A 26,235-nucleotide genomic window follows, 5' to 3' on the forward strand; every position below is an offset into this window, starting at 1 on the left:
TTCATGCACTACTGTCCGTCACGGAGAGAACACATGTGCCATTCATAGGCACTCTCTGAGTTGGTACTCTCACACCAAGGACATTCCATTATTCAGGAATAATTATATGAACTTATTTTAGCACGATTTACCAGTTTACATCATTATTGCAATTCTTTACACTTTTTGGTTTTTACATGCGTTCATTATTGATCACATGCATTTATAGCGCTGCACTTGTCTTTAACATAGAATAGTTATGTGATTAAAGAGAATGAAGATATATAACTATATTGGGAAATTAGAAGTATATAAATTATTTGAGATATAAGTGTGAAAATGTTTAACATTTGAAAATAGAATGTATGACATTCATTAGTAAATGCAATACTTTCCTGATCATTTTGGAGAAACAGCAAAAAAAAAAAATAGCAAAAGAGAATTTTCAGAATGTAATAGTACAGCTGTATTAGAATTTTCTATCAGAAAAACGCCAATGTTAATAAAGCCCGCGCTTGTGCGCCATCTAGCGAATATATCCGGTATTGCACCTAAAAATGTGCCAGACAGGATACCTCATTCACTAATGGCAAAGTAGTCAGTAGACGCTCGTTAATGAGCTTGCTAGACGCTGGTCAGACCACTGATTGATTGACCGGAGTCTGCCTGAATGGTCAGTCTCTGCTATTACACTCACATCTTAGTGAATCAGGGCCTTTGAGTCTGAAAGACACAGCTCCTAAAACTGGGTCAAGTCCCTTTGAGCCCATTCCTTCATCATCTTGTCATAAAAATGAAGTAGTTGGAAATATTGAAACCACTGTCCTCCATGGGAGATCGAAGGAGAAATAAGCTCTCCCAGGGGTTTCAGACCTTTTTTTCGGGGTAAGCGCTTGCCAAATAGGGGATAAGTCTGGGGATTGCCAGCATAAAAAGTTGGGGTTTTTTCAGTCTAGGTGGAAACCCTGGGTTACCCGGTATCGGTGTTAAAGGCCCTTGCCTCGGAAGAAAGGCCATAAAGAAAATACATTTGTCCCAGACATGCAAAAAAGAAGAGAGCAAAGGTGTTGATTGCGATATGAGGACGATCCCTGGGATTCAACCATGGAAGAGAAGTCAATGGGAAAGGTGATAAATCCGATTCAAGGGTAACTCATTGTTTACAAAGGCTGCTATAAAACCAATCCAGGACCCTACTAAGTTTAGCTGCCACATAATATAGTTCCACTTGGGGCAGAATTGCACCTCCCTTGTCTCGCTTCTTCACCAAGATATCATATTGAAGTCTAGCTGAGGACCTATGGCCATATATATTTATGTAATAATTAGCACGCCTATCGAAAGAATGAACAAGGGACCTGGATTAGAATTTTTGGAAAAATATATAAAAATCTAGGAAGTTTCGAAGGTGTCTGCACTTCAAGGTATTTAATAGAGTCATGTGCCCATTGAAAAGCAAATTTATTGGCAAGGATATCTCGGGTGCCTACAGGAAGTGAGACAATACGATTTTAACGTGTTAATTTAAAATTACTGATGGAACCAAAGATGTCCAATTGCTTTAATAATGAAGGAAAAGCTATCCATGGGTTAGTAATATTGAGCAAAAAATAATCTGTGAATATACTTATCTTATACAGCTTACCAGCAACTTTACTCCTTGTATTGAGTGATTAGCATGCAAAGCTGTTGCCAAATGCAACAGAGGAGAGAGGACACCCCTGAAAGCAGTCCATTCACCTTAATCCAGGCTGTTGGGTAAGAATAAAGAGCCATTATTTTATGGATGAAATCCAAAGATAGACCAATTTGCTCCAATGTTCCTTTCAGGATTGTCCAATCAAGACGATCAAACGCCTTTTCAGCATCCAACGAAAGACGACATTAAGCTACCTTCCATACCTGACAATGAGAGATAAGGGATAGTATCTTAATAGTGTTAACCTGTGCTTCGCATAGGGACAAAACCAACCTGGTCTAAGTTGATAATAGAAAGGATAGCCAATCGTAATCTGTCCTCTAGCAATTTATCATCAATTTTTAGATCAGCATTAATTAAAGAAATCGAGCAATAGCTTGAACATTCAGTGGGGTCTTTTTTATCCTTATGTAGAAGGGTAATATGGGCTTCCTGTGTTTGACGAGAAAAAGGGCACAGATCTGAAATAGAATTGAATGTTGTATCCAAAATGGGAGCCAAGATATCCTGGAATTTCTTATAAAAAGCACTTGAAAATCCATCTGGGCCTGGGCTATTGCCTCCTGGGAGCGCCTTTATCGTTTGAGCAATTTTCTCCATAGTAAAGGAGGTATTTAATGAGTCTATAGCTGATTGATCCAGTCTAGGCAGGGCCATTGTCGAGATATATTGAGAAAGCTGTGAAAGGTCCTGTATATTAGTAGAAACCATATGTGGATTGGATATATTATATAAGGTCATGTAATATTCATGAAACGTTGAAGCAATATCTTCAGATGAGTGTACTAGCCCCTTGTTAGAGCAATGAAGTTTCAGAATGTATGTACGCCCTACTTTCATGTAAATTGAGCTGGCTAATAACCTACTTGTCTTGTTGCCAAATTCATACATAAAACTATGAACGTAATTTCTATGCTGGAAATGTTGCTGATCTAGTAGTTGGTAAAGATCTTTTAGTTTACTTTCCAGTTGGTGGAATAGTTCAGCCTCAAGTGAAAGCGAAGTTCTAACCTATGGACTTCCTGTAGAAGCCATGTAATACCTAGGCTCCTTTTTCAGACGTGAACCTGCTAAGATAAGGGTCCCTCTGATGACACACATCTAATTATTTCACAGGTCGAGCCATCCTTTAGGAGGTTTCGAGAAGTGTGGGGGAAAAATTGTGAAGAAGAGCGGGGAATGATCAGACCATAATTGAGAGCTAATTGACACATGAGGTTGCCAACTGAGAAAATTATGCGAGACAAGTTACAAATCTATCCTACTATATGTAGCATACGTAAGGGAATGACATGTATCATCCTGAATGGTTGGGTACCCGCCATATATCAACCAATTGATATTCATGTAAACTTCGCTTAAGCCGATTAGGTTGAGACAGAGAAAAACGAGGATTGGTACATGTATTATCTAAAAAGGGATCAAGTATTAAAATCCCCCCCAACACTATTCTTCCTTCTACTAAAGAGCCTAGTTTTCGAAGATGGGCAAGCAAGATAGGGACTTGTCCCTGGTTGGGAGCATAAACATTGATCAGAATGAATGACGTATTATTTATTTTGCATTTAAGGTTAAGATACCTGCCCCCGAGTCACTCAGCTCTTGAACATCCGAGACTGGGAGAGAGACATGGAAGTCTATAGCCACAGCCCTAGACTTACTTTTTGGGTTGTTACTATAGTGCCACTTAACATAGTGCCAAGTGGGTATGGCCGGAGCAGATGAGATTTTAAAGTGGGTCTCCTGTAGAAATAACACCTGGACTCGTTGTTTATGCATATTATATAGAACTTGTGAGTGTTTCCAGGGTATATTAAGGCCTCTAACATTTAGGGACCCACATTTTATCGAAGTCATGATGTTAAATATAACACTATCGGAAAAGTCATATAATCACCCTACTTCCATCGGACGCCATAGAAAGATAGTAGAAAGGAGGAAGAGAGAGAAGGAAAAAAACAAAGAAAACCAAGAGAGAGTCCAGTTCTAACTGAGCTCCCAGGAAAAAAAAAGTGTCTATTGTGACACACAATCCACCAGAGAAAAGACCCCAAGTGGACACCTATAAGGGACAAGAGCCTGCAAACGGACCTGCACCCCGCTCCCACTCATTTCCGAAACACGAAATATATAAATTATGTATAAAGTATATATTCTCAGGGCTAGAACCAAAAAACAAAAAAAATCAAGTCTAATCTAGTGGATCTTCTCCTCAGTTTAATTCTCAGTAGGCTATGTAAACTACATATGAATATAAGGTCACCTAGACTAGTGGCCCCAATTCATAGAATCCATAAAAATGTATCATAAAACACGCTATGTCTATGATGTGATATTCCCATATCTCTGTTGGTTAATGATATAAATTGCCCCATATGTAGGGTCTGTACATCTCAAAGGACGTGATAGACACTAACATGAGGGAACAGTCTCCCGTCAAACATAACCCCACCACCTGAAAGTAGAGCTAGCTACTCTCTCTAAGAGGCATAAAGACTGATAGACGTCCTGTTTCCCATCAAGGGCAAATAGGCGGTAACAGGTTCACTCAATGTTCTAAATACAGTATATGTACACTATCAAACAGAAAAAAACAAAAAAACTGAAAAAACAAACAAACACAAAAACTATCCCTAGGAAATAGTCGGAGAGGATGATCTCAATTAAGGGACACAACAAAGTAAACCAAAGTAAACTTTGTGATTTAGATCCATGTAGTGCCCCCCCAAAAAAGCCACATTTCTTTTTAGCAAAACACGTTGACATCCTGTGATGCCGCTTCCATCAAGGGGAATTCCCATGTTAGCCGCGACTTGCTGATACACTTAAGGATCGCGGTATACCACACAGCAAATGCTACATGGACGGTAGAGCATGGATGGTCTATCTGGATGGATTAATCAACCCCTGATGTTGGGGACAGGCAGGACCGCATACACTCAAGAGCCATACTGAGAGCCATGTGTGAACTCCACGATGAGTAAAGTATACTGGGTTCCACACTAGATATGGATGGTAACCATGCATGAGAGTTTCATTCTGTTTAGCCTGTCATCCTAAAATACACTTATGTCAGCCTTTTCAAGTCATACTTTGCTGCTTGCTCTGACCACTGCTGTTACGCTTGAACTGCCTGCCATATCTATTATTGTGTTGCATATTCCAGGCTTGCTTCCGCAATATCCTTTATCAGTTGGTGTATCAGCATTCAGGAGGAGGACTTGTTGCAGTTCACACTCTCTTTCCTCAATATCCCCATTGCTAATTCTTTATTATGGACTCCATATGGGACTAAGGGCTCGTTCACACTTGACTAATTTCTAACGCTTGCCAAACGCGCCTATATCGTTAGACAGGCATTTGGTAAGCATTTTTAATGCTCCTCAAATGCTCCCAAAATGCCTTATGAGCTTTTTTAAGGTGTTTGATACCGCACCACAAACACCTACAATGAAGTTTATTGGTATTAACACTCAAACACCTCGCAAACACCTGCCAGGCATTTGAGGAGCGTCACCATAGACTTGAATGGGAGGCTTCAACTCCTTTTGACTCCATATGAGCCGTCAATTTTGCCATGACGCTAAAGTTTCAGTGTAAACGGCACTGTGTGCTGCCATGTGTAGATGCTTCCAAAACGCATGTATAACGCCTGGTAACAAAGCTAGTGTGAACTTAGCCTAACACTGTCCAGGGATAGATGTTACCAGCAAAAGGAGGAATGAACTTTTATACTGTCATCATTTGAAAATCGATTTATCCACCCCTTTTGAGCCACTTTTTGTATTTAGGTCCTTGATAACCAACTATTACCTATTATATGGTCTTTATATTGTATTACACGGACCTTTATCTGACATAGTGGCCAACATTCCCCAATATCCATTCACTGGAAATACCTTATTGATTGAATTATTAAGTACATGTGGCCTATTGCCACAGTACATTCCTTTGTATGGAAATATTTGGGTGTCCAGAAGTACTAGTTATTTCATGTCTGTCTAATTGTTTGTTTTGTCTTGTTTTTGCACTAGTAGATTTTTATGTGTGATATTTTACACGTGTCGTAAGCCACGAGGCTTGTTATTTACACTGATGATTTTGAATTAGTTTTCTCATACATATGTATTTAACTTTTGATACAATAACCTTTTTCCATTTTTTTTTACATCAGTCCCTATTAGTGTTTTCTAGAGTAACCCCTGTGCCCCTTCTGTGGGGATTTCTTTTGTTCTAGTGGTTTAAGGGTTACGAAGACAACACCTAATAATGGGTGGAGGTGGATTAATATCACTATTTTGAATTAATTATCCTCATATTTCTCTTTAGTTGTGGAAATAAGTGCCAGTTTCAGAGCCTTTATTTTGTAGGTGCTGAGATCTGGCTCCTCTGGTTTTCCCCTTGCCTGGCTTGCTCATGTTGATCGGTGACAATTTGCAAAAGGAAAGTTTTCACAAAAATGTATTAGCATACTCTGCAAGATAAATTATTTAAACTGATATTGATGAACCGTCCTTGACTATAGCCCCTCAGGATTCATGGGCAGGAAATGTATAAAAAACGCAAAGCAGTAGCCAGCAGTGAATAAGTAATAATCAAGCAGTATGAAGTAAAGCGGAGCAGTAGGCAGTAGGCAGCTAGTAACCGCCACTCAGCTTCGCGTTGGTAGTCATAGTCATAATCAGTTTATGGCTAAGTGGGACCAGACCTTGGAGAGCCAGCAAATATGTACAGAGTATGGACTGAAGAGGAGCAAATAGCAGACCGGAGCAAGGACAGACCAATGCGAGGACAGATTATCCTTTGCGACACACAGCCCATAGGGGCATACAGGCATGAGCTGGAGACACATCAGAAAGAAACCAGGATCAAGCCTTAATCCCAAGTTGAGTAGCAGTTCTAGTAAACACTGAAGAGCCAATGCACAGCCAGGGACTTCAGAGAGTACCACCTGGATGGAGGTATATGCTGCTGTCAGACCGACAGAGCAGAAGGCAGGAAGCAGAGACAGCACCAAAGCCAGACTGAGGCTGGAGTCCAAGGAGCTGAAGCTGAAGTCATGCCTACACCTGAGACCGAGTTGCCACATTTACTGCAGGCAACCGCACAGAGAGGGCCGCCAAGAGTCACCGGATGCTGCTGGATGCTGGTGAGTACTGCCTGCCAGGAGAAAGGGAGCACTGCTGCAAATCAATGGTCTGAAGCTGGTGTCCTGAGCAGGTGTAGCATTATCATGGGCATGCAAACTGGATGCTGAAGCGAGAGCGAATATCAGGGCTCACAGGGAGTGCGTCCTCGCGCAGCCATTCACAAGCCCCTCCCTAGAGAAATTATTCTTACAAGGTACGTCTTGTATCTGGATAGTTTTTCTGGGTGCAGCAGTCTCGATTTATCACTTAGCGCAAGATTCTGTCTTTTTTTTTTTATATGTACAGTGGGGCAAAAAAGTATTTAGTCAGCCACCAATTGTGCAAGTTCTCCCACTTAAAAAGATGAGAGAGGCCTGTAATTGGCATCATAGGTAGACCTCAACTATGAGAGACAAAATGAGAAAAAAAATCCAGACAATCACATTGGCTGATTTGGAAAGAATATATTTGCAAATTATGGTGGAAAATAAGTATTTGGTCAATATCAAAAGTTGATCTCAATACTTTGTTATATATCCTTTGTTGGCAATGACAGAGGTCAAACGTTTCCTGTAAGTCTTCACAAGGTCGGCACAGACTGTTGCTGGTATGTTGGCCCATTCCTCCATGTATATCTCTAGAGCTGTGATGTTTTGGGGTTGTCGCTGGGCAACACGGACTTTCAACTCCCTTCAAAGGTTTTCTATGGGGTTGAGATCTGGAGACTGGCTAGGCCACTCCAGGACCTTGAAATGCTTCTTACGAAGCCACTCCTTCATTGCCCGGGCGGTATGTTTGGGATCATTGTCATGTTGGAAGACCCAGCAACGTTTCATCTTCAATGCCCTTGCTGATGGAAGGAGGTTTGCACTCAAAATCTCACGATACACGGCCCCATTCATTCTGTCCGGTACATGGATCAGTCGTCCTGGTCCCTTTGAGGAGAAACAGCCCCAAAGCATGATGTTGCCACCCCCATGCTTCACAGTAGGTATGGTGTTCTTTGGATGCAACTCAGCATTCTCTCTCCTCCAAACACGGCGAGTTGAGTTTCTACCAAACAGTTCTATTTTGGTTTCATCTGACCATATGACATTCTCCCAATCCTCTTCTGGATCATCCAAATGCTCTCTAGCAAACTTCAGACGGGCCCATGTACTGGCTTAAGCAGGGGGACACGTCTGGCACTGCAGGATCTGAGTACCTGGCGGCGTAGTGTGTTACTGATGGTAGCCTTTGTTACGTTGGTCCCAGCTCTCTGCAGGTCATTCACTAGGTCCCCCCGTGTGGTCCTGGGATTTTTGCTCACCGTTCTTGCGATCATTTTGACCCCACGGGGTGAGATCTTGCGTGGAGCACCACATCGAGGGAGATTATCAGTGGTCTTGTATGTCTTCCATTTTCTAATTATTACTCCCACTGTTGATTTGTTCACACCAAGCTGCTTGCCTATTGCAGATTCAGTCTTCCCAGCCTGGTGCAGGTCTACAATTTTGTTTCTGGTGTCCTTCGACAGCTCTATGGTCTTCACCATAGTGGAGTTTGGAGTGTGACTGTTTGAGGTTGTGGACAGGTGTCTTTTATACTGATAACAAGTTCAAACAGGTGCCATTGATACAGGTAATGAGTGCAGGACAGAGGAGCCTCTTAAAGAAGAAGGTACAGGTCTGTGAGAGCCAGAAATCTTGCTTGTTTGTAGGTGACCAAATACTTATTTTCCACCATAATTTGCAAATAAATTCTTTCCAAATCAGCCAATGTGATTGTCTGGATTTTTTTTCTCATTTTGTCTCTCACAGTTGAGGTCTACCTATGATGCCAATTACAGGCCTCTCTCATCTTTTTAAGTGGGAGAACTTGCACAATGGGTGGCTGACTAAATACTTTTTTGCCCCACTGTATATTTTTATTGAACAGCAAGGCTTACCAAGATTTTCCCATAAAGACTTTTTTTTTTTTTTTTTTTTTTTAGTTCAAAACTGGTGTAGAGACACTCAATGATCTTGCAGAGGAAATAGATCAAAACAGCAATGTGTTTATTGTCAACATTTCAGTGGAGCTCAACCACTATAGGCCTACTCGTGGTAGGCCTTTATGGGTATTATAGAGCAATTGACGGTAGAGACCTAGGATCCTCCACCTGGATACATTTATATGTCTATTTTTAAATTGTATTTAGTCTATATTCTCTGACCAATACCTTTTTTTTTCGTTATATTCTGTATCAAAGAGACTGGTATATGTGGATACCTGTCTCAATTGTTAAAAAACTTCATGCATATCTCTTTGTACTGGACCTTGTCCATGACAACAATATTCCGTTAATATTAAACCTCTTAGGGTTTGATTGTGATTCCATAGTTAGTATTTAACCGGTTTAAATGCTTGGAAATGCTTTTTTGTAAGATCATATATGGTATTTCCCTGCTCTCAATGAGCAGTCTCTCAAGCTCAACTTGTAGGAAGGTGAAACAAATACTTGGGTTTTATTTTGTAGTGGGTGAGGAAAGTTTTCTTTAAATTATTTTATTCAGGGGGAATTCCTGATCTCCCTGTTGATTCCCTTGTTCCAAAAATGTATCCAAATCAATTATGTCAATCCCATTTTTTTAACTCATTTTCTTCTAATAAAGAGACTAAGTCTTTCAAAGACCTAAAGTCTTGATTCTTGTATTGTAACCAGTCAACCATTGGATAATAAATTGAACCCAGGTGAGGTGTTTCCTGCCAAGTGTGTCCAATAAGATCTGAGGTACTCTTATTCTGCTGATGTTTGCAAGATTGGATGACAATCACCTAATTCTTATGCTTGTGAATTGCTTTTGACTTCATAAATGTGAATTTGTATGGATGCAAATTCAATAAATTGTAACCAGATGTTTTCTGCCTTTCTAGACCTGTATCTGATGCACTGGCCTGATGCTAATCTTCCTGGTAAGAGTGCCCGGGAGGCCCGAGCAGAGACCTGGAAAGCTCTGGAGGATTTGTATGATAGAGGTGAGAGATTAATAAATTGATTTTGGTAGTTTTCTTTACGTTTTTTTTCCATGATGTATGCTATAGTACTTGCACAAAACGTAATGTACCAGCAGGGGGAATAACACATCTGTTAAGACCGCATATGGCTTGTTATGAGCTAACTGGTACATCTGACTACTCAACCCGAGAAAGGGGCAGATGGATAAATGAACCTTTGAAATAAATATAAATGTAGTATTGCTGCTTTTAACTTACTGCTTTAGTTGCAGGAGCCATAAAATGTTGCTTTATGATGGAGGGGCAGAGCAGAACAGTCACCACTGTCTTTTCAGTGAAGACTGAGAACTGAGCGATCAGTGGTCATGTGATCGCTCAGTTCTCAGTGTTAGAGCTGGCAGGAGGCAGCTGCAGCATCACATGGATGCTGCAGAAATGGAGGTGAATACGTATGTTAATGTTTTTAGAATCCCACACTTCTTTAACATAACTCTTTTTGAATGTATGCAATACCCATGTGCTGCCTGCCCAGTCAATGAGAATGATTTACATGCTATTAAGGATGCGGTCATTTGATGTGTGATGGGAGTGGGTGGATGGACCTCAGTCCTAATCCTGAGCAAGTCAGGGCCCCACTAACAAACTGATAGCAAGTTCAGACATGTTAATGAAAAGGTATTTTCAGACAACTAGAGTAATTGCAGAATTTTACACAAAATTTTTAATTTCAGATATTCAGAATAGATGATGGGTACACTTAAAAAGTTGGTAACTACAGTTAGTTTCTGGCTGGTAGTATCAATTCTTGCTAATTTATTAAAGCCTCTGTGAAGAGGAGGAACAGAAGAAGTCAGGCACTATCATGACACTTAACCTATGTCCACGAACGTTATTAAAATACAACTTATATTTTTATTCATTAACATGAATCCGTTACTGTTTGGATAATGTAAGGGTAAAAGTGATAACAGTTTTGTTGAAAAAGCTTCTAGGTTGTTATCTATAGTGGTTGGTGTTCATTAAAAATACTATTTTATAACTGACAAGGGCTGTGCTAGTGAGATAAGCAGTTTGATACAAAAAGTACTGTTTGCCCATGACAGCTTCTCATCTCTGATATAGTGTGGTAATATTATCATTGTCCTCAGGGACATGGCGAGGAGTGCAGGAGAAGGAAGGCCTTCATCATGGACAGATGCAGCTTGAACACATTAATGCTTAATCATATGATATTGCACTAACTGGAAGTTCATTTACAGAGGTGGCATACAGCATGTTTGTGGTATAGATGTCTTCAACAGGAAACACTGACACCTGTTCAGCCTTGAGGAACTGTACATTAAATACAGGATTGAAAAGTGAGAAGCGAATGTGTGCAGATAGAAAACAGGTATTTAAAAATTTTAATTTTTATGCTGAAAATTTTCAGCATATAATTATAACAGGGCTCCCAAAGGAAGATTAAACTTTTTAGAAGAGTTTATGGTCTGTGTCAGTTTTGCTATAATGAATACATCATCTTTGGGTCAATCTTGTTAATCTTCTTATATTTCTCAGAACCTAGAGAAAAAATTACCTGTATATAGGTCTCATTTCGCACCCTCAAAAAATCCTGTAACCCAGAGTTCAAACCATTCTCAAAAAAGATGTGAAGCATTTGTCCATTACTTTGCCAGCAATGTCTCCCCAATCGGACATGGAATTAAGTCTGAAATGCAGCCCTTCCAGGGCGTAGTAGTACAGGCTCCAGCTTTTGGACAGCATTTAATAGCATAAAGAAAGTGTGCTAATCATCCAAGCTTCTTCAACCAGCTACATGTAGCCTTGATCAAGTAGAAGTTGAACAAGCCCATAATTGGCATGCAATAGTCGCATTAGTCCAGTGGTCCACACATTTTTTCAGTGCAATCTCGATACAGGGATCTTCCCACACCAACGTAAAGAAGCCATTATCAGACCATTGTTAAAAATGCCTTCCTTGGATACAGAAATCTTGGCCCACTACAGACCAACGTCAAACCTCCCTCTTTTAGGAATGGTGATTGAAAATGCAATCACTGACAGGTTGTTAGCCTGGCTGTCAAATAGCAAAATCTTTTACATATTCCAATCTTGTTTCAGAAAAACAGAGTGCGAAAACTGCACTGGTCTGCCTACTGTATGACTGATTGATGGCTAGAGACAAGGGAGAATGCTCCATACCTAATCTTGATCTTTCTTCCACATTTAGGGCATAACATCTTACTGCTCTGGAGTGACATTAAACCCTTTATATGAAATGTTATCTAAGGATGTAAAAGTATAAAATCTGCTTGTGTGTGGTTGTAATTACCTGGTGGTCCTGCCAATCCCCTATTCAGCGTGGCAATGCTATTGTGGGCTATCTACACTCTTCGGATTTGCCACTCGGTATGTGTATACTTGTCAGCATATGAGCTTCTTCATTTGATTTTGAGTTGCCTATCTTATAGACCTGATAGACAATGACCAACTGAAGGAGCTTGTGTGGTAGTCTGATATTCCTGCTGCTTATTGAAAGGACCTGGTTTAGTGTAGGCATGGCAGGATCTACAATATAAGAAACTTTTCAAATGATTTACAGAAAATTATTTGGTTAAGAAAGTTATATACATCGAGGCATGATGACAAACGTATCAAATAGATTTTGAGCCTACATACACTTTTTAGGAACTCCTTTAGGGCTTGTTCACACCATTTACATTGGGCTGCAATCGGCAACCTTGCCTGGCACAGTCCCAACACAAAGACAAGGCAATTTGTCTTTTTCGCTATGAAGTCAGTTAACACCATTGCGTTGTGGTGGTGTGTACTGAAAAAAAAAGTACTGTGTGCAGTATTCTTTTTCAGTGAGGCAGGTTGCAACTCATACCAATGCAATGGAACTGAATGAAATGTAACTTGTGACATTTCAATAAAGTTCTAAGAAAAAAGTAACCATGCGCCAGAATCATCAGTGCATTTGCTGGTGTGAAGGTGCCCTCAAATAAAATCTGTGCTGGGGGATACAAACTCTGCCTTGATTAACCTCTACTTCTGAAGATGAGAGTTCCCTGGTGGCAATACTTGTTTAATGTCTGTGATGTCTATGGAAGTTCTTAATCACTGGAACCTGGAACAAGTATGCAGATAAGGACTCTGGCTTTAGTTGTTCATGCTTATTCATCTAACTCAGTGGTTCTCAACCTGTGGGTCGCGACCCCTTTGGGGGTCGAACGACCCTTTCACAGGGGTCCCCTAAGACCATCAGAAAACACATATTTCTGATGTGTAAAGAGCAGCTACTGTGTAGAAAGCAGCTGCTGTGTTGAAAGCAGCTACTCTGTTAAAAGCAGCTACTGTGTTGAAAGCAGCAGTATTGGAGGTAAAACGACACTCATGAATTATGATTACTGGGTAAATAATTTCATGGTTGGGGGTCACCACAACATGAGGAACTGTATTAAAGGGTCACGGCATTAGGAAGGTTGAGAACCACTGATCTAACTGGTTAGTGACTCGGTATTTCCAGGCATTCAAAAACAAAACAAAATAACTCACACTTGTGATCTTGTATACATGCACGCTATTCCTTATGTCATAGATGTACTTTGTTACTTTACAGGAAGTATATTTTTTTTTCTGAAAAGGGACAGGTTTAATTGTTTAGAACAAAATAGTTAAAATAAACTGTTGAGTCATCTGCAACAAGTCCATATGAGGTTGTTCTGAGGTAGATAAGGATCCAGAGAATAATCTATTGTGAATTGTTACAATTTTTAAAGTAGTTACATTGTTAAGGTTTTATGTTGTCATAAAGGCCTCACACACACTGGAAGTGTTGCTATCTCTCATAGACGCCTTTCCTCCTGGCAACAGCATTTTGGCACAAAAAACACTTCATGGTTGTAAACGCTTTTAACACGTTTAGGCACATCAGGCGCTTGGGGGTTAATTCATTTCATTAGCCAGAATATTTTTTTCTGCCCACTGAAATGAATTAACGCTTAAGTGCTAAACACGCGTTTAGATGCATTTACATATGTTTGCACACATCGAGAGCTTTTTTCTGCCAAAACGCTCCTGCTCCTGGACATGCTGGTTGTCATTTTTTTATTCTGCTTCTAAAGCCCCTTTCACACTGGTAGGTCAATCGGGTCTGCCTGTCCGTTTTTCAGGCGGACCTGATTGGACGCTCCATTGCTCTCTATGGAGCGGTGGATGTAAACGGACATGTGTCCATTTACACCCGCCTGTATCCAATCCGATCCAATCCGATAAAAACAGATGGATGGGGATCTGTTTGCCTTCTGTCTAGCGCTTGGGGGTCAACAACCAGTAGATCATGCTCTACCAGTAGATCTCAGCCAGGTGACGGGTAGGTCACACTCAGGGCTTGCCGACCCACTATCCCAGAGTGCAATGCAGAGGGACTACTTGTAAAGTTGGAGCTGTAGTAGGGAGCAAGAGCCGCATAAGCCGATGTCTCTGTAGTGCTGGCTCCTACGCCCTGTCATGGTTGGTGGGTGTAGTACCTGCCAAGCATAACCTATTCAAGTGAATGAGGCTGCTCTGCAAGTGCCCTGCAACCTTGTGCAGTTCAGCAAACAAGGGGTTAAACAGGCAGCAATGTGTTACTTTGTCACCATCTGCTTTAACCCCTTGGACCCCACAGAAGCATTGACGTTATTGGACACTTTCAGTGTGGCCTTATTTATTTGAAGGGCCTCGAGTGACAGGCAGTAGTACCCCCCAAAAGCAACAGGGAGTTTAATTCCTGCTGTGCCATGTGTACACCTTTGGCTGCTTGCCTCAGCAGCTAAAGGGGGGTAGGGATTGGGGGCAGTAAAACTGTGACTCAACTGCAGGATTTTACTACCCCCCCAACTTTACATGTGAACGAGCCCTAAGGGTGCCACTGCCGGATGCAACTAAGGGCTCATTGACAAGTGCAGTAGGCAATACTGCTCTTCTGCAAAGCGATCCAAGTATGTTTGGCCAGTGGTGAGGAGGCGATATGTTACCTCACCACCTGATTTAACTTCATGATTGCTGTGCAATGCGATTGCGACAAGGTAGTATGGAAATTAGAGGTTTAAATCCGGTGTGAGGAGGTGACACTGTGCCCGGTGATCGTTGACTTCTCCCATGTTGTTCAGGTAGATCTCCACCTCTTTACGGTTGCCTGCCCCCGGTCTAGAGAATCGAATGATAGTCGGGTGCACATGGACAGTCTGTTTACATCTGACAGTCCATAGAGAAAAGTGGGCAGTGTCCGCTCTGCATAAGCAGATCCGCTGATGGGTCTGCCCTATGTGAAAGGGGCCTAAATGCCCCTGCATCTAAACTCCTCTGAATGCCTATGTGTGCATGCGCATATAGGCTAACATATATGGGCATTTACAGGCAGAAAAGAAAACGCCAGACGCATCTAACAGCCACCTTAACCGTTTCAATACCGTGCAATTTTACACCTTCCTGCCCAGGCCAGTTTTCAGGTTTCAGCGCTCTCACACTTTGAATGACAATTGCGCGGTCATACAACATTGTAGCCAAACTAAAATTTGATCATTTTCTTCACACAACTAGAGCTTTCTTTTGGTGGTATTTAATCACCGCTGGGGTTTTTATTTTTTGCTAAATTAACAAAAAAAAAACAAAAATTTTGAAAAAAAAACACATTTTTCTTTGTTTCTGTTATAAAAGTTTACAAATAAATAATTGTTCTTCATAAATTTAGGCCGAGATGTATTCTGCTACATGTCTTTGGTGAAAATAACCCAAATTAGGATGTATTTTTTAGTTTGTAGGAAAGTTATAGAGTTCACAAACTATGGTATAGATCTGAATATTGATCAATCCTGAAGTACTGACAGCCAATCTAATATCTTGAGGTCCAAGAATGTCAGAACAGTACAGATATCCCCCAAATTACCCCTTTTTGCAGAGTAGACAGTTTGACGTACTTCATAAGAGGCATGGCGAGTTTTTTGAAGTTGTATTTTTTTGTCATAATTTTTCGGAAAATTAAAAAATTAAAAAAATTATTTTCACTATTTTTTTTTTACATACTGTCACCAGTGCAGTACAGCGTCATCATATAACTGGCATGGCGGTGAACAGCGACACTGACTGGTGACAGTATGAAAAAAAAAATATATATATATATTTTTTTTTTTTATTATATTTAATTTTTTATTACATTTTTTTTTCTTTTTTTAAGATTTTTTTTCATATTTTACTATGACCAAAATAGTACAATGTTACCATAGTAACACTGTACTACTTTGGGGAAGTGATCAGTATTTTTTTTTTTTTTTTTTTTTTTACACAATTTGCTTATAGCAAAGAATTACTTTGCTATAAGCAAGCATTTACCTGAATGAAATCGATTCATTCAGCTTTTTTTTTTTTTTTTTGTGCTTAGCTGTGATTTGGTCACAGCTAATCACATGACATGTGCATGTGATTAGTTGTGACCATTCACAGCTAGGCACTAGTATACAATGGATGGCATCATGAATGAAGCCATCCATTGTATACAACTGTCATGTGACCTGCTGTGATTGGTCACAGCAGGTCACATGGTACCGGCAACGGGAGCCGGTACTCGGATCTGTCATCGGCCGTGTCCGAGGTGCACGGGCGGTGACAGATCGCACTGCTGCGTCGCTCTGCAACCGCGCAAACCGCGCATGTGCGGGAGCACGCCAAATGGCGTGCATCCGGAAAGCTGCAGCGCTTTTCAAGCCGCCAAACGGCCATTGGCCGGGCGGCTAATGGTTAAACATGCCCAGTGTGCCAGTGTGCATGAGGCCTGAAGTGGAACTCTAAAAATTGTATAGAAATAAATAGGGAACTGAAGCAAGCCACCAAAGGAAATTTTTACATTAAAGTGATATTAAACCCTCAGGTTTGTAAACTGATGCCATGACCACTGCTGCAGATTTCTTGTTTCTTGGTGGCTTCTTTCTCTGGCAGGGTTCTGCGGAGTCACCCCTACATTTGGGTACCAGGGTTGTGTTTCACTAAGCTGTGAGCATCAATAAAAGCACACAGCCCCAAAGCCTGAGATGTAGCACTCCCCTTCTCCTCCCTCCCCCTTCTACAAGCTAACCAACTAACTTGAAGCTGCACTGTTAACTGTTAGCTCCTTCCTATGAAGACAAGAGGTTCAGGGAAGCAGCACTGAGTGAACAGGAGCCAAAAGCATTGAAAGTGCAGGAGTAAGAATTTTAGAGGTTTATTAAAAAGTACATGAACTATGGAAGCTGTGGTCAACAGTCAAGCAGAGAACAAAGAAGCTGGTCTTTACCACATTACCGACTTACCATTCCTTGTTCCACACTTTCTGTGTGGAGGAGGCCTGCTGGGCTTTGCTTTCTCGCATGATGTCTGCTCCTCATGACTTGGGATAGGTGGGATAATATTCAGGAAACAGAAGGAGAGGTGAAAGTAGTGACATCACACAAAACCCACTCCAGTTATTGAGTGGCTAGCAGTCATAGACGCAGTGTCTTAGATGATCTTGCACTGCAGATACACTGTACAGATGTGAAGCTGTTGGCATAAGAGAGCCTAACCACAGGAGGTGCACTACTCTTTTTCTGGAGGGATTCAAGACAAAAGGTACATTTCCAAAGTACTTCTTAGGACAATTAACAGTTAAAGATGTTCCCTATAAGATAACAGGTGTTTACTTTTTGAGTTCATGTCCATTTTAAGCTTATAGCATATACTTGGCTTTTATAAAACTGAACATTTCCTTACAAAGAAAATATAAATATAATGTAAACCAGCATATTAAGTGAACTAATAGAAGGGGGAATGGCAGCAGTGGTATACAGATATACTCCATATAAAAGCACATTTATTAAAAAGACATGCATATGCAGTGGGGATCGAAAGTTTGGGCACCCCAGCTAAAAATTTGTTTTAATGTGCATAAAGAAGCCAAGGAAAGATGGAAAAATCTCCAAAAGGCATCAAATTACAGATTAGACATTCTTACAATATGTCAACAAAAGTTAGATTTTATTTCCATCATTTACACTTTCAAAATAACAGAAAACAAAAAAATGGCGTCTGCAAAAGTTTGGGCACCCTGCAGAATTTATAGCATGCACTGCCCCTTTTGCAAAGCTGAGACCTGCCAGTGTCATGGATTGTTCTCAATCATCGTCTGGGAAGACCAGATGATGTCAATCTCAAAGGTTTTAAATGCCCAGACTCATCTGACCTTGCCCCAACAATCAGCACCATGGGTTCTTCTAAGCAGTTGTCTAGAAAACTGAAACTGAAAATAGTTGACGCTCACAAAGCTGGAGAAGGCTATAAGAAAATAGCAAAGCGTTTTCAGATGTCAATATCCTCTGTTCGGAATGTAATTAAGAAATGGCAGTCATCAGGAACAGTGGAAGTTAAAGCAAGATCTGGAAGACCAAGAAAAATATCAGACAGAACAGCTCGCAGGATTGTGAGAAAAACAATTTAAAACCCACGTTTGACTGCACGATCCCTCCAGAAAGATCTGGCAGACACTGGAGTTGTGGTACACTATTCCACTATAAAGAGATACTTGTACAAATATGGTCTTCATGGAAGAGTCATCAGAAGAAAACCTCTTCTACGTCCTCACCACAAAAATCATCGTTTGAACTTTGCAAATGAACATATAGACAAGCCTGATGCATTTTGGAAACAAGTTCTGTGGACCGATGAGGTTAAAATTGAACTTTTTGGCCGGAATGAGCAAAGGTACGTTTGGAGAAGAAGGGGCACAGAATTTAATGAAAAGAACCTCTGTCCAACTGTTAAGCATGGGGTTGGATCAATCATGCTTTGGGGTTGTGTTGCAGCCAGTGGCACAGGGAACATCTCACGAGTAGAAGGAAAAATGGATTCAATAAAATTTCAGCAAATTTTGGATGGTAACTTGATGCCATCTGTGAAAAAGCTGAAGTTAAAGAGAGGATGGCTTCTACAAATGGATAATGATCCTAAACACACCTCGAAATCCATGGGGGATTACATCAAGAGGCGTAAACTGAAGGTTTTGCCATGGCCTTCACAATCTCCTGACCTCAACATAATTGAAAATCTATGGATAGACCTTAAAAGAGCAGTGCATGACAGACAGCCCAGAAATCTCAAAGAACTGGAAGACTTTTGTAAGGAAGAATGGGCAAAGATACCTCAAACAAGCACTGAAAGACTCGGCTGGCTACAAAAAGCGTTTACAAGCTGTGATACTTGCCAAAGGGGGCAGTACAAGATATTAACGCTGCAGGGTGCCCAAACTTTTGCAGACGCCATTTTTTTGTTTTCTGTTATTTTGAAAGTGTAAATGATGGAAATAAAATCTAACTTTTGTTGATATATCATAAGAATGTCTAATCTGTAATTTGATGCCTTTTATAGATTTTTCCATCTTTCCTTGGCTTCTTTATGCACATTAATACAAATTTTTAGCTGGGGTGCCCAAACTTTCGATCCCCACTGTACATACCAAGTGGTGGTTGGAATTCACTACAGCTGGAGATTCTGTTTACCTACAAGGTGCGGTCTACACATTGGAAGACTTTGGAGACACACGTTTATCCTGCAGTGTACCAGTTTAGTGCACTCTGCTTGCGAGTGAGTTTTTATTTTATTTTTAATAAATGTGTTTTTATATGGAGTACACTATGATTTTTTATTATGTTTTGAATATACGTCTATGAGCGCTGAGAGCCTTGGAGAGGAACCACTTACCGGTTGGAGGAAGATCCCCCATTGCCAGGGTACAAAATTTAAAGTGCATATTGACCGAAGTCATAGTAGGTCATATTGCTAAGGTGAGAGGCTGATGTTGGTGGTTGCACACAAAGTGGTGTTGTACACGTATCCCTCATGGATAATCCAATGTGGTGTACCTTTAGAAGTTTACTATTAAGGACTCTTTCGCTCAATGTCTTCATGTTTTAATGTATACTTTTATTATTGATGTGAGAAATAGTTTGCACAATTATCGTACGTTTTTATCATTTGATTTGATTACATGATCTCTGTGTGTAGTTTCATCTTTTTTTTTCTAAGAAGGTAAAGTATGGTGTGGGCCAAAGTGTTGAGAGTTTGAGTGTTAACAGAATCTGTGATATGGTCCTCAAAGTGACAGTGTAGAGGTGTTTATGTTTGAGCAGGATATGTTTCTGTCTGTTTTCCTTCATGTGGGGTCATTTATCTTTTAATTGCTTTTAATGAATTGAGCCCCACTTTTATAATTGCAGAGCGGGTGAAGGAAAGTACAGTTGTGTTTAAAATAATAGCAGTGTGTTGAAAAAAGTGAATAAAGCTCAAAATCCTTCTAATAGCTTTTATTTCCATACACAAAAATGCATTGGGAACACTACACATTCTATTCCAAATCAAAACATCGAGAAAAATATATCAAATTTGTGTTGTTCCTCTAAAAAAAATTGAAGAAAATTGAATATTAGACTGTTCACAAAAATAGCAGTGTTTGTATTCTTCTTTACAAACTCAAACATTCACTATATAAACTGAAAAATGTTTGAAGATTTTGCTTTCCTTTGAATCACATAATTAATATTTAGTTGTATAAGCACTGTTTCTGAGAACTGCTGTACATCTGTGTTGCATGGAGTCAACCAACTTCTGGCACCTGTGAACAGGTATTCCAGCCCAGGATGATTGGACTACATTCCACAGTTCTTCTCTATTTCTTGGTTTTGCCTCAGACTCTGCATTTTTGATGTCACCCCACAAGTTTTCTATTGGATTAAGATCCGGGGATTGGGCTGGCCACTCCATAACGATCTTGTTGGTCTGGAACCAAGATGTTGCACGTTTACTGGTGTGTTTGGAGTCGTTGTCTTGTTGGAACACCCATTTCAAGGGCATTTCCTCTTCAGCATAAGGCAGCATGACCTCTTCAAGTATTCTGATGTATTCAAACTGATCCATGATCCCTGGTATGCGATAAATAGGCCCAACACCATAGTATGAGTAACATCCCCATATCATGATGCTTGCGCAACCATGCTTCACTGTCTTCAAAGTGTACTGTGGCTTGAATTCAGTGTTTGGGGGTCGTCTGACAAACTGTCTCCGGCCACTAGACCCAAAAAGAACAATCTTACTTTCATCAGTCCATAAAATGTTGCGCCATTTCTCTTTAGGCCAGTCAATGTGCTCTTTGACAAATGGTAAGCTCTTCAGCACGTCTTTTTTTCAACAGTGGGACTTTGCGGGGGCTTCTTGCAGATAGCTTGGCTTCACATAGGCGTCTTCTAATTGTAACAGTACTCACAGGTAACTTTAGACCTTCTTTGATCTTCCTGGAGCTGATTGTTGGCTGAGTCCTTGCCATTTTGGCTATTCTTCTATCCATTCGAATGGTAGTTTTTCGCTTTCATCCACGTCTTTCAGGATTTGGTTGCCATTTTAAAGCATTTGCTATCATTTTAGCTGAGCTTTAGCTTTAGCTGAGCAGCCTATCGTTTTCTTCTTTATATGTTTTCCCCTCTCCAATCAACTTTTTAATCAAGGTACGCTGTTCTTCTGAACAATGTCTGGAATGACCCATTTTCCTCAGAATTTCAGAGAGAAATGCACTCTACTACACCTGCTTAGTAAATTATTTGCCATGTAGAAATATCATTTCTACCAAAAACAGTGATTGATCAGGTTAATGATGTCTGACTGCTATTATTTTGAACACAACTGTATATAAGCAATGTTTTTAAATGTTTTATTATGCTATGAGGAAGGCTGTATTAGCCAAAACACGTTAGCAGCTAGTACACTCTGTCATTTTATATGTATTTGTATTGCAAATGGAACATCCCAGCCAGAGCACTGGTCATCTGCTTTTAAATCCTGGATGAAGCAGTTGAGCTGGGGTATGGTTTTGGTCCTTGTGTAGAAGTGACTGAAGAAGAGCATAAGCAGTACAGGAGAGACCAGAGTGAAATATGAGCAGTGTTTGGGAGATCAGAGCGAAGTATGAGCAATGCAAGAGAGACCAGGGTGAAGTACAATCAGTGCAGGAGAGACCAGAGGGAAGTATGAGCAGTGCAGGAGAGACCAGAGCGAAGTTTGAACGGTGCAGGAGGAACCGAAGAGAATCATGAGCTGTGCAGGATGGACCGTAGAGAAATACATGCAGTGCATGAGGGACTATAGAGAAACACATGTAGTGCAGGAGGGACCAGAGAGAAGCATGAGCAGTGCAGGTGGACCCTGAGAGAAGCATGAGCAGTGCAGGATTGACCATAGAGAAGCACAAGCAATACAGGAGGAACCTCAAAAAATCACAAGCAGTGCAGGAGGGAACAGAGAGATGCGCAAGCAGTGCTAGAGGCCAGAATAACAGAATACGGTGCTATTATGTCAGCATATGGTGCAAGATGATCTAATGATATGTACAGTATGATAAATATAATCACACTTTCTCTGATTCTTCAGTAACAGCTGTGAATAAAATTGGAAACCTCAAACTCTATTCAGACATGACAAAATGGCTATTCCAAAACACAAGAATAATAGCAACAAGACAGTTTGTGCGTGCAGGGGACACTATCAGTGGTGGGATGTAGAGTTCCTACACTCTTAAGAATAATTAAAAAAAAAAAGCTAACTTAAATATTTTAGTGGGAGACAGATTTATGCATCTTCCATAATTCTTCAGTCATTTTAGGATATCAGCAGCATCACAGCATATTGAAATGTTACATAATGCTGAACTTTTTAATATATTTTATAATATGTTCGTGTTAGACAATCACTTTTTTCATCAAGTTTGATTTTCCATGATGTCTCTTGACAGACTCTTTTTTTCTTCTGGTGTTCCATGAATGATCTGTATACACAATGAGAACATTTATTAAAACTGGAGCATTCAGAATCTGGTGCAGCTGTGCATAGTAGCCAATCCGCTTCTAACTTCAGCTTGTTAAGGGCCAATTCATACTGACTTGCACTAAAATGTATAGAAAATGGATCCATCCTTTTTAGTCACGTGCCGATATCCATTGACATACATTTTGATGTCTGTTGACATACATTTTTTATGTCTGTTGACATGATGTCCATTGACATTTCACAGACTATCCTGTGCATTGTATTTACATCCACTTACATCCGTAGCGTTGAGCTAAAATGCATACATGTTGCGTTTTAGTGCAAAGCAGGTCAACTCAGCGTTATGGTGTAAATAGGACACATTGGAAATGTTTTTCAGATGTCCTTCCTTTGATCTGCGTTTTTTCAGCTGCGCTAAAATGCAGATCAATGCATTGGTGTGAATTGGCCCTAAATCAAGCATTGACAATAAAACCGGGAAGCTTCTATGGTTATATGCAGATCTGCACCAGATTTTGCACTCTCCAGTTTTAGTAAATCCCCTCATGTGTATGGATAGAAACCTAAAACTACCCTGCATGATACATTATTTGTTTTAGATATTGATTTTTTTTAACATTCAATAGACTTGGACTAAAATCTAACATCATACATAATGAGTACTGTTGTTTCTTTACCAGGAGTCTGCCGGTCAATTGGTGTCAGCAACTTTCTCATTCATCACTTGGAACAGCTGAAAGAAGACTGTGATATGGTTCCCCACCTAAACCAGGTGTGTTCACTAGAAGATGGCAGTGCACTCACATTTTATATTCTTGTTAATTATTAAAACAATAATTCTCTACAGATGGCAGACATTTAAGTTGAAAGGCTGATAAGAAAATTATGTATTTATAAAATTAAATTACGTATTGCTCCTTCATATACTGGCCATCTGTGTGCTGAGATGATCAGCGGAGAACATCTCTGTTTCCTAAACCACTAATGATCTGAGATCAGCAACGATCCTGTCATATTTTTTTTTTTTTACAAGTCACTAGACCCCAAGCCAACCCCAACCAAATTCTGGGACTAGAATATCTCTATTCTTCCACTATAGCTTAGGATCATTTGACCATTCAAGCCCCAACACTGCATTAAATTAGGAATAACTTCAAGGGAAAGGTCCCGTATCCACAGGTATCAAAATGGGTGACAGATGTCCTATTTAAAATTGATTTTGGAGGCACATTTATTTTGATCTCTCTGTCCCAGGTGAAGTGAAAGTTATTCAGCCTTCACTGGATGACCCCCAAAACATTTGCATGTCTAGATTGCGTTAGGAAAACTGTGATAAGCCTGTAGTTATTGCTTATTGATTAGCAGGATTAAGAAACATATTGTAGTCAAGATAACTGCACCTGCATTATCTTATTTTAAAGATGCTGTCAGCATATAGTAGCAGGTGAAATTGAGATACAGATAATACTTCTAGTGTCATGTATTAATAATGTACCACCTCATCATAAAACTTTATTTCAAAGAAGTGGTTGTATTCAAAACATATTTTAGCAATGCTGTTTCCTGAGGTAGAATGTGATGGTCAAAATTTCTTGTTCATATAACTGGCAATTCATACGGAAATTCCTCTTGTGTAATTTTTTGGGGCTTTTCTTTGTTATGGTCTTGAAGTATGACGGTTTTCCTGTTTTATACTTTTAAGAGCTTTTTTGGCTGCTAAATACAAACCTTTTCCTCCAATTCGAAAATGGCTCCTTCTGGTGACGCCAGCCACTTTTTAACTCCTCCCTCCCTAGGAGAGTCCCCACTTTGCTTGAGCCAAAACCAGTTAATTGTTTTAACACTATTGTCGTTAGTAAAGACAGCTTGTACTAAAGATATGAGGCAGGAAATGACCTGTTTTCCCTATTACTGGGAAAGAAATGTTCAGCGCTGGCTACTCCTGACTCTTTTCCGCATGTTATTATTATTATTGCAAATTCCTCTCTCAGCTGTGATATCAGTTGACAACATCATCGATTGATATAGTGTATGAACTAATGTGATTGTTAGTATACTGTAGATTTAATTTACCATTTACATTTCATTGTATTTGAATATGGTTTGCAAGTAAAGAGCAGAATTGCAAGCTTTAATTTATAGGAGATGTACCAAATAATGTTGGGTCATGATCACTTCTTTTGTTTTCCAATATAGTTCAGATATCAAGCACGTTTGAATGTATGCTAAGTATGTTTGCCACTGAATGATTCATTAACACTGGAATTGACTGTAGTCCAATCAAACCATATGTTAACTGGACGCATGTTATTTGGTCAAGTGTGCCATCTCAATAGAGTTGATCATGGGGAGAGACAGAGTGTTAACTGATCTTAGAGATGATGAACATAGGAGGGAGAGTGGCAGTCGATCACTGGAAGAAGAGGCAGATAAAAGACCAAGATGGAAGAAAGATTTGGTAAAATGTCAGATACACATGCACATGGCAAAGGGGGAGGGGGGCAGAACTGCAAATAGTTGAGGGGCACAGGGACATGCAAAATCCAGAATTAGGGACTTGTTCATGGCTGGGAGTAGAAGGCAGGTAGGAATCACATTTGTATAACTGAGAGAGGCAGAGAAGCAAAAGTAAGAGCTTACTGGGGAGAAAAGCAAGAGAAAACAGAGAATGAGCTGATGAAATAACAGGAAGAGTTTGAAAGAAGGCAGAAAATAGATGATCCTGGAGGGGGGGTGGGGGAGAGGGAGAACATGTGTTGATCAAGGACAGGAACAAGTTAGAGTGGGGGCATAAAGAAGATGTTCATGGGCTGGAGGAAGAGGGAATAAACACTATGATCACTCATGAACACGCAACACAATAGTATGATCTGTTAAGATTGAGAAAATAGGTAATGTGGGTCTTAGCATTATTTAAGGGCAAGGGGAAGATGATTGTGGATAATGAAGGGGGGGGGGGTAGAGAGGTTGCTGAAAGAAGATAGGAGCAGAGCAAGAATTGATGAGTACTGAGTAGTGAAGGGAAGAGATGGGTAGTAGCTAATAATGGTTCACTGGAGGAGCATACAAAAGGATGATCCATGGATAATGAAAGCAGAAAAGACAAAATGGAAGCTGAACATGGACTGAGGGAGGGTCAGGTATTAACTGTTATTTCTTCCTCCTGGGGAAGGAATGGCAGAACATACCAACATTGCCAAAAGTATTGGGACACCCCTCCAAATCATTGGATTCAGGTGTTCCAATCACCTCAATTTCCACAGGTGTACAAAAGCAAGCACCTGCGAATGCAGACTGCTTCAACAAACATTTGTAAAAGAGTGAGTCGCTCTCAGGAGCTCAGTGAATTCAAGCATGGTACAGTGATAAATTGCCACCTGTGCAATAAGTCCATCCATGAAATTTCCTTGCTAGTAAATATTCCATGGTCAACTGTTAGTGGTATTATAACAAAGTGGAAGCAAATGGGAACAGCAACTCGGCCACAAAGTGGTAGGCCATATAAAATGACAGAGCGGGGTCAGCGCATGCTGAATCTCACAGTGCGCAGAAGTCGCCAACTCTCTGCAGAGTCAAACTTTGTGTTGCCTT

At 40.3% G+C, this 26,235-nt stretch overlaps 1 protein-coding gene across 6 annotated transcripts in view; it reads left to right on the forward strand.

Annotated features, from left to right (window-relative positions):
* Positions 1-26,235, forward strand: part of LOC149455135 (putative oxidoreductase ZK1290.5) — a 188,086-nt gene that overhangs the window by 80,836 nt on the left and 81,015 nt on the right. For all 6 annotated transcript variants that reach the window (XM_089686594.1, XM_089686593.1, XM_089686592.1 and 3 more), the window contains 2 exons: positions 9,703-9,804; positions 23,325-23,416. In XM_089686594.1, the coding sequence (XP_089542720.1) occupies positions 9,703-9,804; positions 23,325-23,416 (194 nt within the window). The remainder of the gene's footprint in view (positions 1-9,702; positions 9,805-23,324; positions 23,417-26,235) is intronic.

The sequence above is a fragment of the Staurois parvus genome, unplaced genomic scaffold, assembly GCF_062004578.1.
Source record: "Staurois parvus isolate SC_StPar_1 unplaced genomic scaffold, SC_StPar_1.0 ptg000402l, whole genome shotgun sequence".
NCBI lineage: Eukaryota > Metazoa > Chordata > Amphibia > Anura > Ranidae > Staurois > Staurois parvus.